At 36.8% G+C, this 17,892-nt stretch overlaps 1 protein-coding gene and 1 pseudogene across 1 annotated transcript; one reads left to right on the top strand and one right to left on the bottom strand.

The window, feature by feature from the left end:
• Nucleotides 1-7,841: 7,841 nt before the first annotated feature.
• LOC128033963 (uncharacterized) lies at nucleotides 7,842-9,257 on the bottom strand. The gene has a single exon (XM_052622475.1). It carries the CDS (start codon nucleotides 9,255-9,257, stop codon nucleotides 7,842-7,844), a length of 1,416 nt encoding a protein of 471 aa, XP_052478435.1.
• A 38-nt stretch (nucleotides 9,258-9,295) lies between these two features.
• On the top strand, nucleotides 9,296-17,179 carry LOC128033936 (uncharacterized; annotated as a pseudogene).
• Nucleotides 17,180-17,892: the final 713 nt, after the last annotated feature.

Here is a 17,892-nt window from a genome sequence, read left to right as displayed (position 1 = left end):
AAATGAATTTTCATGTAAAACTTTGATTTATAAAATTTATAATGTATTTATGAAAACATAAAATATATTAATAATATCAACATTATCAAAATTCAAAAAATATGTATACATGAAAAAACATTAGTTTAAAAATATAAATGCATAAAAATAAATAAATATATTTTGAAAAATAATTGCAAAATAAAAATAACAATTACATTATTAAAATTAATTAGGAAAATAATAAAAACTAAATTGAACAGTAATTGAAAAATTTTGGGGCTAATCCGCAAATAAATGAAACCCAAAGGACTAATTTGAACACGCGAATTACATAGAGGGGCTGGAAGGGAAATTTTTCCCTCTCCTCTAAAACGGCGTCGTTCGAAGAGGACTAAATTGAAATTAAAAACAAATTAAAGGTGAATTTAAAAAAAAAAACTTAATTGTAAAAGTATTAAAAGGCGGAGGGGCTAAAAACGCAATTTCCCCCTCCGCATCAAAACGCGCGGATCCTAGGTCCGGATCGGTGCGACGCGCGGATCCTACCTCCTTCCAAACGGCGCCGTTTTGATGGGCTTATTTAAGCCAAGTTTAAACCAAAAAAATTTCATTTCCTATTCTTTTTCAAAAAAAAAAAAAAAACTTTTAAAAAACTTTCCCCCCTCTTCAGTCATCCGGCCTAAGTCCGGCGTCGGCCAGTCATCGGCCACCGCATCGGCCACCGGCGGCAGCGCCGCCGTATGCGGTGGTCAGAGAGCCGAAAATTTTAGATCTGACCCTTCTAAAGCCTTTAAACTCGAATCTAACCCCAAAATTGCCAAAATATTGATGGAGAAGGCCCAAAACTCGAGAAAACCTTTCAGTTTTCGGCCGTCAATCCTCGGTGACGACTTCTTCGGCCATCCGCGGCGGTTAGGACTCGAATACAGGTTATTTCCTTCCTTTTGTATTTATATTATTTATATAAATGATAAAAATAAATAGATATAATGAAAAAAATAAAATAGAAATACAAGTATCAACCTTTAATCGACTATGCTCTCTGTATTGCGAAAGTAAAAGCCTCCGTTTTTTATTTGATTTTTCGGCCCCTATTACAGTATGTTTAATGGCTTTTTATAGCCATTCTCGAAATATATAAAGAAACTAATCTGCTTATATTGATTTGATTTGCAAATCTTCGATCTTGTTTTCCATATACTATTTATTTCCTTTTTTGTGCAAGATGAAGATTCGGGGGCTGAGATTCGGAGGGCGAGGCTAGGTGGCTGCGGCGCGAGACTCATCACAGAAACCCTAGGGTTTCTTATATTGTGTTGGGCCATTGTTTAGGGCCTCTGCTTATTTCAGATTTTTGGGCTACATAGGCCCATTGTAATTTGGGCCCTTTTAAGCCCGGGCAAAATCTGTTATTACAGTTGCCCCTCTTTGCTTGTTGTCGGGTAACGAGAACAGAGCAAAGACTTTAAAACTCTTGATTTTGCCCGGTCTTGCCGGATCTTGGTACTCTTCTTCTTCTTCAAGTAGCCTCATTCCTTCCTACTGCATCCTCAGAGGTATAGGAACTAATGCTTCAATCTACTTTACTGCAACTTTTATAGCTTCAACTTGATTTAGTCCACTCCTGGTGCAACTTCAAGGAGATAAGACTAAATACGATCTGCTCTCTGCAACTTCAGAGAGATAAGATCCAAGGTTTTAATCCACTCCACTTTAACTTTAGGAAGATAGGATTATCGGCTTTAATCTGCTCCACTACAACTTCATGGAGATGAGATTTGCCATCTTTAGTCTGCCTCACTGCAACTTCAGGAGGATAAGACTTGTCCACTTAGTCTGCTCCACTGCAACTTCAGGGAGATAAGACTAGATGCGATCTGCTCTCTGTAACTTCAGAGAGATAAGATTTAAGGTTTTAATCCGCTCACTGCAACTTTAGCGAGATAGGATTACCGACTTTAATCTGCTCCACTGTAACTTCAGGAGATAAAATTTGTCATCTTTAGTCTGCCTCACTGCACTTCAGGAGGATAAGACTCGATCTGTTATCTTCACTGATCTGTTCTCTGGGGAACATGACCTGTATAGTGAACCTAATTGTGCTGAATGATTAGGATGGCATAAAATGCATCAAATGCTCCTAACTAGGCATGTGTGAATGACATTTGAATGAATGCAGAATGTCATTTTTCAAGAATTATCATTTCTTGAAGTTTATTAAGGTTTTGTCGCTGACGCCTTTTGCTTGGCTAATATATTCGAAAACACTCAATCAAATTGCCCCCATTGTGCACTTCAAAGCTCAACCCTCTAGGACACAGAATTTGTACTATATTTCTTCCACCGTGACTTAAGAGTAGGAAAATTTGACTCTTCTCAATCTTCTCCTATCGTAATTCAAGGATACAGATTATGAAACTTATTTACACCACTCTCAGGGTAGTCTTATCAAATGCTTATGCCTAAATGAGGAGCTTTCCTTCCATAGGGGACTTCTTCCTACCCCATCAAGACTTCTTGCTGTCTCATTCACTATTTAGACAACCAAATCCGAAAAAGCAGTCTTAATTTAGACTTTTTCCTTTTTAGGCTCTTTATCTTTTGAACTCGGGGTGTTTTAAACAATAGTCCTGTTTCAGGTTACCAAATTACCAAACTTCTTTTGTGAAAGTTTATTAGTCCATCAATCATTATTCTAATGCGACATGCTTGCGCAAAGATAAAAAATACTGAGTAAGAGATGAATTAATTCAAGAGTTTATTGATAGTAAGTGTCCTGAAAAGAAAAAGTATTCAAGAATAGCAAAGAATGAAGTATTTACAAGAACCAACAAATTTGGTACAAATAATATGAAGACTAGGTGCTTTAGATATCGCCGCTTGAACTTCTCCGTGCAAGCCAAGAACCATTCTAAATTTAACATGTGTTTAGGGGATCTACAGTACTCTGTCAATGCCCCAAGACGTCGTATCTTTTATTTGTTGACTTAAGTGAAGCAAGATCACTATATGCCCCAATCTGACAATGTTTGAGCTGCCCTTTCCGGGTTTTCAACTCAAACCCCCTTTGGTCTCAAGGCGCCCTTTTCGGGTTTTCACCTTGGCCTTTCCTTTTTTTTTGTTTTAGGAAATCAGAGCGCCCTTTGCGGTTTTTCACTTTGATTCCTCTCTTCTTTTAAGTGAAATATTTCTTGACCGAATCTGAATTTACAGGATGCGGAAGATTTTTTCCATCCATTTCACTCAAAATCAAAGCGCCTCTAGAAAAAGCCATTTTCACAACATAAGATCCTTCCCAGTTTGGCATCCATTTCCCTCTGAAATCCTTTTGTAAAGGTAGGATCTTTTTCAAAACCAAATCCCTTTCATGAAATTCTCTGGGATGAACCTTCTTATTATAAGCTCGCATCATTCGCTTCTAATACATTTGACCATGACGAATGGCTTTTAATCTTTTCTCTTCAATCAAGTTCAGTTGATCATACCGAGATTGGATCCATTCGGCCTCATCTAATTTTAACTCCGCTAATACCCAGAGAGAAGGAATTTCAACCTCAATGGGTAAAACTGTCTCCATTCCATAAACCAACGAAAAAGGTGTTGCTCCAGTGGAAGTCCTGACAGATGTTCGGTAAGCCAAAAGAACGAATGGTAACTTCTCATGCCAATCCTTGTAAGTTTCAGCCATTTTTGCCACAATCTTCTTAATATTTTTGTTCGGCGCCTCTACTGCACCATTCATTTTTGGACGATATGGTGACGAATTATGGTGTCTGATATTGAACTGGTCACAGACTTCTGCTATTTTGCTGTTGTTCAAATTTAATGCATTATCAGATATAATCCTTTCAGGCATTCCATATCGACATATGATCTCCTTCTTCAAAAACTTACTGACTGCTGACTTCGTGACATTAGCATATGATACTGCTTCCACCCACTTAGTGAAGTAGTCAATAACCACAAAATGAAACGATGTCCATTAGAAGCCTTCGGTGATATTGGTCCAATGACGTCCATACCCCACATGGAGAAAGGCCACGGAGAAGTCATCACATGAAGAGGAGAAGGAGGCGCGTGCATTTTATCCCCATAAATTTGGCATTTATGGCATTTTTTGGCATAATTGATGCAATCTCTTTCCATAGTGGACCAGTAATATCCGAATCTCATAATCTATCTAGCCATGGTAAATCCATTAGCGTGCGTTCCACAGACACCCTCATGGACTTCTTCTAAAATTTTCTTAGCCTCTACAGCGTCCACGCACCTCAACAATACTCGATCCTTTCCCTTTTGTATAGGATCTCCCCATCTAAGACATAGTCAATAGCTAGTCTCCTCAATGTCCTCTTATCATTCTTCGTTGCCTGATCAGGATATTCGCGATTCTTCATATATAGCAATATATCTTTGTACCAGGGACGATTATCATTCTCCATTTCTTCAATACTGTAACAGTGGGCAAGGATCTCGAAAATACTAATTTGAATGGGCTTCATGTCCTCTAACTGATTCATCAGCCATCTGATTTTCTTCCCGTGGGAGATAACAAAAGGTAATGTTGTCAAATTCTTCAATTAATTCCAGAACCAATCTCCGATAACGGATCAACTTGGGATCTCTCGTTTCCTATTCCCCTTTTAATTGATAAATTACCAATGTTGAGTCTTCATATACTTCTAGTATCTTAATCTTCCGCTCTATAGCTGCTCGAATCCCCATGATACAAGCTTCATACTCGGACATATTATTAGTGCAATCGAAGTCCAACTTACTGGTGAAAGGATGATAATCTCCATTCGGAGACACCAGGACTGCCCCAATCCCATTGCCTAGTGCATTCGATGCTCCATCAAAGTTTAATCTCCAAGAATGATTTTCTTGGGGATCCTCTTCAGCATTTGCCACATACATTAAATCTTCATTCGGGAAATCAAAGTCCAGAGGCTCATAATCTTCCAGAGCTCTGCTAGCCAAGAAATCTGCTATCGCACTCCCCTTAATGGCCTTCTAACTTACATATACGATATCAAACTCAGAGAGCAAGATTTGCCATCTAGCCATTCTTCTATTCAATGTTGTTGACTTTATCATATACTTCAAAGGGTCTAATTTTGAAATTAGCCAAGTCGTATGATAGAGTAAGTATTGCCTCAACCTCTTGGTCATCTAAATCAGGGCACAACACAATTTTTCGATAGGCGAATATCTCATCTCACAATCAGTGAGCTTCTTGCTGAGATAGTAAATCACCTTTTCCTTCTTTCTGGTCACATCATGTTGACCCAGCACGCTTCCCATGGAGTTGTTGAACACCGTTAAATACAAAATCAAGGGTCTATCTAGGCTAGGTGGTGACAGAACTGGAGTATTGGATAAGTATTGCTTTATCTTTTCAAAGGCTTTCTGGCATTCTTCATTCCAGACATCAGGATTATGTTTCTTCAAAAGGTGAAATATGGGATCACATTTCTCGGTCAACTGTGAAATGAACCGAGCAATGTAATTCAGTCTTCCTAAGAAACCTCGAACTTCTTTCTGGGTACGTGGTGGCGATAAATCTCGTATTGCCTTGACTTTGTCTGGATCAATCTCAATTCCCTTTTCGCTGACTATGAAGCCTAACAACTTTCCTGACCTGGCTCCAAAAGTGCATTTTGTCGGATTAAGCTTGAGTTGGAACCTCCTTAATCTTAATAACAATTTTCTCAGGACCTGTACATGTTCATCCTCTGTTCTGGATTTGGCAATCATATCATCAACATATACTTCAATTTCTTTGTACATCATATCATGAAATAAGACTACCATGGCTCTCTGATATGTTGCTCCCGCATTCTTTAATCCGAATGGTATCACCTTATAGCAAAATGTTCCCCACAAAGTAATGAACATAGTCTTTCCCATATCTTCTGGATGCATCTTTATCTGATTATATCCTGAGAACCCATCCATAAAAGAAAACAGTGAAAAGCCTGCCGTATTGTCCACCAGGGTATCAATATGTGGCAATGGGAAATTATCCTTTGGACTTGCTTTGTTCAAATCCCTGTAATCCACACACATTCGTACTTTTCTATCTTTTTTAGGGACTGAAACGATGTTGGCTACCCATTCAGAATATTTAACCTCCTGCAAAAACCCAGCATCAAACTGTTTCCTAACCTCCTCTTTTATTTTGAGCACAATATCAGGCCTCATTCTTCTGAGCTTCTGTTGAATTGGTTTGCGATCCTCTTTTATGGGCAGGCGATGCACTACAATGTCAGCACTCAATCCGGGCATATCCTGGTATGACCATGCGAAGACATCTTTGAATTCTTGGAGTAATTCAATGAGGTCTCGTCTTTTCTTTGTAGAAATCTCAGTTCCAATTTTCACCTCTTTTTCTTCTTCCAAGCTCACAATTTCTACTGATTCTTTGTGAGGTAGGATTTGCTTTTCCTCTTGTTCTACCATCCTCAACAAGTCCAAAGATAAACCACTATCTTCGTCACCTTCAAAGTCGTGTGATCCCTCTAAACACACGTTTTGTTCAAAAGGGCACTCTGTGCTCGTAGCGGCGTCATTCACGTCGTTGATACACAAGGACCTAATATGGTTACAAAAGAATGTATGAATTTATGTATAATTATTTGTGCAATGAAAAAATATATTTACTTGTATGGAAAGAATGAAAGAATATTTACTCGAAACAATTGCAAATATGTATTTTATTAAAATAATGATGTTTAAACATAAGCCTATTTCACAAAAGAGTTCTTGTTATTTCTAGGCTAAAACAACAAGTTTGTTCTGAATATTACCCTGAGACATTTCTAAAGACTTTAGGTATTTCTTTCGCAGTCCAATTATCTGGAACATTCCCGGGCTCATAAGGACGAATGTTCAGCCAGCTCATCTCTTCATTTACATGCTCATGAATGATATTGATGTGCATATTTCCCAACGTTTCCTCAATGCTTTCCTCAACCGGTTTCTTTCTCTCATGATGAATAACTCCTCTAGATATGAAAGTTTTGGATATGTGGGGAATTATCATTGGCTCCCACTTAGCTTCCACCCCATTTAAACGCGCCCTTCTCCTTTCCTGCCTTTTTTCTATCTCCATCCTTCTCTATCCTCTATCTGGCTTGAATCCTAAGCCAAAGTGATCCTGCTTTTCTTTCAGCATTGGAACCTCAGTCCTCCCTTGAAGATATCTCCCTAGCCCTCTTCCGGGTAAAACTCCTTTTCCCACCAACAATTGTAAACACATCTCTGTAGTTTTGGATAATTTTGGCACCAAAATTTTACTCCCTTCAGGAACAAATGCCGTATTTACAAACTCCAAAGATCGAAATGAGCATTCTATTGAATCGTCATTGGTCTCCACGTATGGCGTCTTATTGGATACAACTGCTATTATATCCTCTTCGACTTTTATTGTCACTAGCCGACCATCTGACACTAACTTCAACATTTGATGTAATGATAACGGTACTGCCCCCGTCGAATGTATCCATGGTCTTCCTAATAAACAATTATAGGAAGGTTTGATGTCCATCACAATAAAATCTACCTCATAAACTGTTGGGCCAATCAGTAGGGGTATCTTAATTCTTCCCATGACCTTCCTTTCTATACCGTCAAACGCCCTTACTACATTTTGACATGTTTTTATGTGCGAACTGTCTATGGGTAGCCTTTTAAGTGTGAATAATGGCAATACGTTCAAAGCTGATCCATTGTCAATCAGTACTCCTGGCAAAATATGCCATTTGCATTGTGCAGTGATATGCAAAGCTTTGGTAGATCCCATGCCCCCAGGAGGTATTTCATCATCATTGAAAAATATGAAATTATCAGCACTGATATTATTGACCAACCGATCTAGTTTGCTGACAGAAAATATCATTGGACACATAAGTCTCATTTTGCATCTTCATTAGTGCATTTCGATGTACTTTTGAATTCAAGAGTAAGGCTAGTACAGATATGCGAGCCGGTTGTTTATGTAACTTCTCGACAATATTATATTTGAGTAATTCCACAGCTTCTTCCTCCTTTACTAGCTCAACTATTTTCCCTTTCTGCTCTCCTATTATGGCCCCTTTCATAGGTTCTGGTTTGGCACTCACACACTGGTCCTTTGTAGTCTCTTTTCCAGGGACAGTTGTATTGCACTCGTAGCTCCATGGAACCTTCCTACTGTCCTGGTAAGAAAAGGTTGCAGGTTTCTTTATTATGATTCTTGGCATCACTGGCGTTCTCACTTCATCCTTCTTTGGTCGCGAGATGATGACCACAGGCTGCGCTACTCTTGGAACCTTCGAGGATTCGGATGTGCAAATACTCCCTTCCTCTCTAACTTCCTCATAAAATTCCATTTCTTTATTATCCATCAGGCTTTGAACTAGGGCTCTGAATTCAGTGCATTCCTGGATTTCATGTCCCTCCTCGTGATGGAACTCACAGTAATTTTCCATCCTTTCGAAGCTTCTCTCTGAATTCGGAACAATCAATCCCCTTTTTACCATATTTCTCCAGACCCATTTCAAAGGAATTTTCACTTCTGCTATGTCTTCCTTAATTTTTCTACCCATGCTCCTACCTATCATGTTCACTCTGTTATGATTAGGTAACGGATTTTCTGTACTGGGCGAATCATCTAATTTAACCACACCCATACTTATAAGTCTTTCCACCAGCTTCTTGAACACCGTACAATGTTCTATAGAATGCCCCTCAATTCCCGCGTGATAGTCGCACTGTGCATTTGCATCGTACCACTTGAGGTATGGAGGCTGCAGAGGTTTCAAGTGGAAAGGGGAAACCACGTGTACGTTGAATAGATTCTGATATAGCTCAATATACGTCATTGGAATTGGCGTAAATTGAATCTTTTCTGTATTTTGTCTTGTATCAGATCTCTGCTTTGATGATCCTTCGGTTAATGACCACTTTTCCGCTAATTTCATCAGAATCGTCTTCAAATATGAACTTGTGTTGTTGACCTCGTTCTTTTTCTTCTTCGAGGCCGCCCTTCTGCTATTTTCTCCAGCATCTATTTTCCCGCTTCTGATAGCATTTTCTATCATCTCGCCATTCATAACTATGTCGGAAAAATTTTTAGTAGTACTTCCTAACATATGTGTAATAAATGGTGCCTTCAATATGTTGACGAAAAGCATCGTCATCCCTCTTTCTAGAAAAGACGACTGAACTTGTACGGCAACCTCCCTCCATCTCTGCGCGTATTTCCTAAAGCTTTGGCCTGGTTTCTTTTCCATATTCTGTAGAGTGATCCTATCAGGTACCATGTCAGCACATGGCTGTACTGCTTTATGAACGCTTGTGTCAAATCTCTCCATGAATTAATCTGAGTACGGTTCAATCGATTGTACCACTTGGATGCTGCCCCTGTGAGGCTATCCTGGAAGCAATGAATCAAGAGTTGGTCATTATTGACATAACCGGTCATTCGTCTGTAGAACATGGTAATATGAGCTACGGGGCTACTGGTTCCATTATATTTCTCAAACTCTGGCATTTTGAATTTGTAAGGGAGCACTAAATCAGGAACCAGACTCAATTCTTTAGCATCCATCCCATAGTAGCCTTCTGTACATTCCATCGCTCTAAATTTCTCTTCCAGCCATTTGTACTTTTCCTCTAGCTGTTTTGGCAATTCATCATTCATTTTCTCCTTTCCAGCCGTCTCATCAAAATCAGGATTAGCATGATTAACAAAGTTGGCTCCGGGGTTAGAGCCTGATCCTGCCTGGAGATTCATTAGCGTTGTAGCGTCACCCGGAGGATTAATGGTAACAGAGGACCTACGCGGGTATATCTCAACTTGTTGGGGGGTAAAGTCCGGAGGATAGACAGGTCCCTCATTGTCTCCTTCTTCAATATTGAGCACAGAGCCTTTTCCTTTATCAGTTCCTTTGTTGAACCATTGAGTTAAATGAGCCATCATACTCTCTTGAGATTCCATCATTTTTTCTATCATCTTTTGCTGCTCATTCATTTACTTTTGAAGCTGCTCCTGCATTTCCTTTTGGGATTGTTCTAGTCTTTCCATCCTTTGATCCATATCCTTAGTTTTTGATCGAGTACCGTAGTGGTGTTTGGTAGGTTGGTTGGTTTCCAGATTAACTGAGGAGTGATTTAAATTAATTAGAATCCCTTAATGTATTTCTTAATGCATATGAAACAATGCAATGCATGAAATGAATGCAGAAAGGTGTCAATTTTGATTCAATTCCATATAAGAAAACTTTACTAGAAATTAAATTCTTTTACATAAAGTGAATTACAAATAAGACTTTGCCCTAGTACCCAGAACTCTAATCTTTCTAAGTAACAAAGCTAATTCTTGCCCCAGATCCGATTCTAATTCATACTTCACACTCAGTGTCATTTGTCTCGCTAAAGCTCAGATATAATCAGCTACTTCTCGAATCTGGACCACAGCTTCCTCGATAAGATGATCTCTGCTTCTAACTTGACTCTGAAAGCGGTGAAGCTATTCATTATTGCGACTCTCGTTTGCTTTCAAGTGCTTGATCTGGATTTCACAATTTTACAGCTCCGTTTCTAGCTCTTCGATTTTTTTCTTCATTTCTTCAATCTTGCTCAAGCTAGCTTTCAACTCTTTTGCCAAATTTCGATTTTGATATTGACGAAGACATCCTTCCAACACAACCACCCTATCCTTTAGCTCGCCTTTTTCCCTTTGGCTTTCTGACAAACTCTTTTCTAAAACTTCATTTCGTCTCTACATCTCCTGACATTTCTGTTACCATCTATCGGCTTTGTCCTTTTCTTCTCGAATTTTTGCTCGCCATTGTTCTGAAGTCTTTCCCAGCCCAGCAGTTCTTATTGACAAACGCATTTTTTATAATCCGTCTCCAGACTACCCAGCTCTTCCTTAGCCTTGTTTTTCTCTTTCTTTAACTTCTCATTTTCAAGCTTCTGAATTTCTATATCCAATCTTAAGTTCGTCTTTTCTGCCTCCATTTACTTTTTCTTTTTCTCCAAATCCATATTTCTCCTCTCAAAATCTTGCCTTATGATTTCCAACTCAGAAGGAATGACTCGCAAATGCTCTTCTATTGACTGGCTGTCTTCCTGATTTAACTTAGGTGTATTATCATTAATCCTTCTAGCCCACCATTCATGATACTCAGGAGTTGTCATTGGACCCACAGCTAGCATATTCATTCGGCGAGTTTGTTTCCACGCACTAGCCATCTCTTGAATGTTCTTTCTATAACCATCATCCTTGTACGAAAATTCACAATCAGCTATCCCTTGGGTCGCAGGTATAAATTGCCTTGACCTATATTGCCTTAGCACCAATAATGGGGCATATCCAGTAGCTCCCCAAACCCCTAGCAAAGGAACCCAATCAAAACTACCACACCTATACAGGATCTCATTTGGAAGTAACCAAGGAGCTCTCCACTCAACGTCCTCCTCTCAAAGATTTTGAAGAATTGCCATCCACTTCTCATTCGAAATGTCGTCTCTCCTTGGCGTAGTGACTATCTCCTTTAGTGGTGAATAATTTTTAGAGAAAACCCGATACGAAACTTTATCCACCTTCCAAAAGTGACTATGAAACCATGCGAGTAGAAGCTGTGTACATCCAATAAATCTACCTTCGCCCGTCTTCCGGCATGCACTCAATGACCTGAAAGTTCTGCCAAAATTGTTGGAATCGGTGTAACCTTCTTATCGAGCCGGTCGAATAAATCAGTGACTGCTTCATCCACATACCCCAAGGCTTTAGGGAAGACAACCAAACCGTATATACTTAAAGCAAAAACATCTAACATTTTCCTTACATCTGGGCGTGTGAGAATTGCATCTTTCAAGCTTCTCCAAGGGACGCACTTACTATCCCTTTTTTGCTTAATTCGTGCGACAACCCACTGCTCACTCATTCCTATTACACTCATCAACTTCTTTGAAAAGGTTGGTACATTTACCGCTCTTGAGTAGACTCTATCTACTTAAAACTTTTAACATCGGAGTAAAGCCATATATTCCTCTATCGTAGGCACCAAATTGACTTTCCCAAACATAAAGCAGCTGTAAGCAGGATTCTAGAACTGGGTGAAGGCTTGAAACAAATGCTTGTCTACCTTTACATCAAGCAAATAAGGCAGCTCCCCATAATTATTATAAAATAACTGTTTAACCTCATCGCTCCACTGACCCCAGATTTCCTTCAATTCTTGCAAATTGTTTTGAGTTACACTGATATGCGTAAAGCCTATAACTCCGATACATGCCCGTCAGCCAAACTACACCCTTTTCTTGCTGCGTTGTTTCAAACCAAATTCGGACAGCAGCATTGTCCTCCACTTTATCAAGAAACCCTCTTTCCATAATAAGCCTTCTATCTAGCAACTGAATATAGACTGACGCCTTTTATGATGAAATGAAATGCCATGTCATGCAATAAAACACAAAAAGTCAGTATCACATAAAAACATAAGATATAATCAAGAAATAGTAAAATTCCTAATTGGATATCTACTAGGGTTTAGTATAGTTCTACCTAGGGTGGATTCCTAAGGTTCATTTTATGAAGTTTGGCTTCTAGGGTAAAGGTACTCGAACCAGCAGATTCCTCAATCCTCACCCATTATAGGCTCATATGGATCGAGTTCGGTTAAGGGGAATACATTTCCCTATGACTGCACGGAGATGAAAATCTCACGAAGACATAGGTATGGATGTATCCCGAAAGCGGTCCACTACCCTGCACGGAGGTAAAAACCTCACGAAGGACTAGTTTCTCGCTCCCATTTAAAGGGTAAAATTATCCAGTATATGTAATGTACAATGCAAAATAATTTAAAGTACTTAAATCAATTAAGCATGAATGCAAGAGGATTTTTAAAACGAATTTTATTTTTCGACTATAAGATAAAAATTAATCAATTTTATAGCTCGACTCTCTTATTTATTTTAAAAAAATGTCCCCAGTGGAGTCGCCAAGCTGTCAAAACCATTTTTATTTTTGGAAAAAACAAAAATTAGTTGTCGATGAAAAATTGGGAGTCGCCACCAATCTTTTATTAAGGTGTGATTGGATCACCTAAAAAAATGGCTTTGGTCTACGAGTTTTAAAAAATGGGTTCGGGAGTAAATTATGTACGAGGAAGGATTAGCACCCTCGTAACGCCCAAAATTGTTACCAAATTGATTAATTAATGTCTTGAAGTCGAGAGTTTGAAAATATATAATCCTTAGCAAAAAAACTTAAAAACGTTACTATTAAGACCCTTATCATTTCAGAGAAGGAAAATGTCACACCCAATGCGTTAGGGCACGACATTCTAATTTCCCCAAAAATGAATTAGGCCAGAATACGTGCAATAAAAATTTAAAAGAATATCCATTTATTCAATATTTAAGAAATCGCGGCCCAATACGTTAGGGCACAATTCCTTCAAAGTGATATTAGGTTGAATGCATGTATAAATGTCACAATAACAAATACAACAATAATTATAATAATGAGGTAATAACATGAAGTTTAAACAAACTAAATTAAGACAAAAGCAAAAATAACGAATGACATGTAAAATATCAAATAAATGAGCAAAATAAGTAAAATAAATGAAATTATGAAGAATTAGAGGCATACAAATGAATTTTCATGTAAAACTTTGATTTATAAAATTTATAATGTATTTATGAAAACATAAAATATATTAATAATGTCAATATTATCAAAATTCAAAAAATGTATACATGAAAAAACATTAGTTTAAAAATATAAATCGCATAAAAATAAATAAATAAATTTTGAAAAATAATTGCAAAAATAAAAAATAACAATTACATTATTAAAATTAATTAGGAAAATAATAAAAAAACTAAATTGAACAGTAATTGAAAAATTTTGGGGCAAATCTGCAAATAAATGAAACCCAAATGACTAATTTGAACACGCGAATTACATAGAGGGGCTGGAAGGGAAATTTCCCCTCTCCTCTAAAACGACGCCGTTCGAAGAGGACTAAATTGAAATTAAAAACAAATTAAAGGCGAATTTTTTTTAAAAAACTTAATTGTAAAAGTATTAAAAGGCGGAGGGGCTAAAAACGCAATTTTCCCCTCCACATCAAAACGTGCGGATCCTGGGTCTGGATCGGGTCGACGCACGGATCCCACCTCCTTCCAAACGGCGCCGTTTTGATGGGCTTATTTAAGCCAAATTTAAACCAAAAAATTTCATTTCCCATTCTTTTTCAAAAAAAAAACAAAAAGACTTTGAGAAAACTGTCCCCCCTCTTCAGTCATCCGGCCTAAGTCCGGCGTCGGCCGGTCATCGGCCACCACGCCGGCCACAGGCCACCGGCGGTGGCGCCACCGTATGTGGTGGTCGGAGAGCCGAAAATTTTAAATCTGACCTTTCTAAAGCCTTTAAACTCGAATCTAACCCCGAAATTGCCAAAATATTGATGGAGAGGGCCCAAATCTCGAGAAAACCCTTCAGTTTTTGGCCGTCAATCCTCGGTGACGACTTCCTCGGCCATCCGCGGCGGTTAGGACTCGAATACAGGTTATTTCCTTCCTTTTGTATTCATATTATTTATATAAATGATAAAAATAAATAGATATAATGAAAAAAATAAAATAGAAATACAAGTATGAACCTTTAATCGACTATGCTCTCTGTATTGCGAAAGTAAAAGCCTCTATTTTTTATTTGATTTTTCGGCCCCTATTACAGTATGTTTAATGGCTTTTTATAACCATTCTAAAAATATATAAAGAAACTAATCTGCTTATATTGATTTGATTTGCAAATCTTCGATCTTGTTTTCCATATACTGTTTATTTCCTTTTTTGTGCACAGATGAGGATTCGGGGGCCGAGATTTGGAGGGCGAGGCTAGGTGGCTGCGAAGCGAGACTCATCACAGAAACCCTAGGGTTTCTGATATTGTGTTGGGCCATTGTTTAGGGCCTCTGCTTATTTCGAGTTTTGGGCTACATAGGCCCGTTGTAATTTGGACCCTTTTAAGCTCGGGCAAAATCTGTTATTACAATACTTATTAATAAAAAAAACATTATTTTTTGTCATCGCTTGTTTATAAAAAAAATTTATAAAGTTATGACAAAAAAAAATATATTATTTGTAGGAAAAGATATGAAACTTATTAAACAATTTATAAAGCCATTATTATAAAAGTTAGATATTATAAATTTTATATTATTTTTTACTTAATTTATGATTTATAAAAGAAAGATAGAACGTAGTATAATTTTTTTCCAATTTAAGTTTATATAAGCTTTTATAATTAAAGTTACAAATTACTTGGATTTTGAACTCAAATATTATAAGATCGATATTGATTATACAATTACAAAAGATTTTCTTGCACCATATCATGGGGTTATAATACCATTTGAGAGAATGGTGTAAGACACAAGTATTATAGACAACTCCTAAACTCTTTAATTTGAGACATTTAAGATTTGAAATATGGTTAGAAGACATTTATTGTTCTAAAAAATATTTCCTATATTAACAACATCATCTTAGTATAGTATAAAAAATAAGGTTGGATCGTGCTAGCATGGTGCATATTTAACTTCAATGATAGATGAAATCAAAATGATTCATACTTCAAGAGTATATTAAAGAAGGATATCTTAATTATCTTAATTATGCTGATTCAAATTTAGATGATAATGAAATCAATTAAGAACCAATAGATGATGATAAGGAGAATATGTTAAATATTAAAGAGGAAATAACTCAACAAATATTCACTAGATCAATTAGATAAAATTACCTATGATGTTTATTATTATTATTATTATTATTAGCAATCGTATTATCAATTATTTTTTAGACTAACATATTACATATGATGATATGATTTTAATTTTGTTACATTTTAGAAATAATTTTTATCATAATAATACTTTTTATAGTAATTAATTTTTAAAAAGAATATAAATTATGTAACTGTATAATTAGAATTTATACTACCAAACATGACATCGAGAATTACAATATAATTACACTCTGTCGGCTAGACATGCCTAGGGAATTACAATCTTTGTAATTATAAGAGAGTCTAATTACACTTTCATTCAATTACTTTGTCCAAACAGACAGTAAGGGTTAACTACACCCAAGATCACTCTAATATACATATTTTCCTATTTTGATCACTCTAAATTTTTATTCAATTTAGTCACTCTAGTTAAAATACTTGCTCAAACTAGTCACTCATGTTACAATAATTTATTTTCTATTAATGGATTGTTGGTGTGGCACATTAGCCCATTAAGTGATGACACGTGACAATTTTTTTTTTTACTTTTGACTAAAACTTAGGGACCTTTCTATAATTAGACAAAAAAAATTATTCTTATCTCTTTTCTCTCTTTTTCACATTTGTTCATCGCATCTAAAACCCTCTCATTTCTTCCATGTCGTAGCAACAACCTCTCTTTCTTCACATCTCTAACTTCATTTGTCTCTTATGTGCAAAAACACTTTTTATAGAAAAAATTAAATTAAAAGCATAAAATAAAAAATATAAAGGGAATATGATTGACCCACCACAAGCTGAACCTTTCAGTTTTGTTACCTAATTTTTGTCTTTGCCTTCTCTCTTTTATCAACAACTACAATTGTCTTTATGGTAGCATCAATATACATGTTAAAGCTAATCTCTTTCACTTCCATGATCTTAGCCATACCCAAGGTTTTTAAGCGCCTTTTTTATAACTTTCACATGGGTTTCGTTCTTGATATTTGTTTACAATGGCTTGTTGATTGGTTTCTTGGTCTTGTTTGTCATTATTGTTGATACCCAAAATGTCATTTTATCCTTATTATCATTTATGGTGATCTTGGTGTTGTTTTGGGGCGTTCATGTTTACATCACAACACTTTGCCATTTGGCTAGTGCGGTGTCGTTGCTTAAGGCGATTTACGATTTTGTAGCTATGAAGCTATGAGTTAGTGAAAGGGAGAGTGAGGATATAGGGATTGATATGGGGTTCTTGGAGAGTTATGATGGGGGATTCTTGGTTGGAGTGTTGGTGATAGTGAATTTGGGGGGTTGTTAGGGCATAGTGTATTTTACTATGTGTGTAAGTCTTATCATCATCAGGGAATCGACAAGACTACTCTGCATGGTCATTGTCACACCCGAAATTGTTAAAAGATAAGTACAGTAGTAAATTCTGGGTATCTAATTATAAAATTTTTTTATTAATGAGGGTCTTAGTGTAATTACGTGAATCTTGCTAATTGATTTGGTAATTGGTTAGATTTCAACTATTAGTCTTGTTACATTAGAATTAGATACTTTCTTTAGTGGGAAACATTATGATGAGGAACATTAATTTTGATGCTGATGAATTGCTTTTGGTGATTGAGTGCGAGAAAGTTATATAGGTGATGGACATCATTCTCCTATGAGCACTCTCTCATTTTTGTACTCATTTTCTTTCTTTTATCTTCTTCTCTGGTTTGTTTTTGTAAGAGAGAAAATTTAAGGAGTGGTCTGTATGAGGAAAGAAACTACATATTAGCTTATGAAATTGAGAATTTAGTAAATAGGTAATCTTTCTAACTCTTCTGAATCTTTCGATTGAAAAAAAGGGAAGAAAAATTGAGGATTTCAATTTAATTCATTGTATATGTACTGTGGTGATTAAGGTCATAGTTAACCTTTAAAGTTTTTCTACATGCAAATGAATCATGGTTTTCTTACATATGTATGCCTTCATTTTGATCCTGGTGTTGTTGTTATGCTTAGCTAACTAAGAAAGATGAGGCTCAAGCGAAAAGAGAAAAATTAAGTAGATATAGTCGGTATTAGCTTTCAGGTATTGTGTTGGTGAGTTTGTAAACTTAAATTCTCAGTGTTTG

The sequence above is a fragment of the Gossypium raimondii genome, chromosome 1 (assembly GCF_025698545.1).
Source record: "Gossypium raimondii isolate GPD5lz chromosome 1, ASM2569854v1, whole genome shotgun sequence".
NCBI classification, from domain to species: Eukaryota; Viridiplantae; Streptophyta; class Magnoliopsida; order Malvales; family Malvaceae; genus Gossypium; species Gossypium raimondii.
Note: the sequence above shows the minus strand (reverse complement) of the source record. Positions and strands in the feature narration are given on the sequence as shown.

What these genes read in the sequence shown, in the direction of transcription:
- LOC128033963 (XM_052622475.1), bottom strand. Translation starts at nt 9,257, where the DNA reads ATGGAAAAGAAACCAGGCCAAAGCTTTAGGAAATACGCGCAGAGATGG.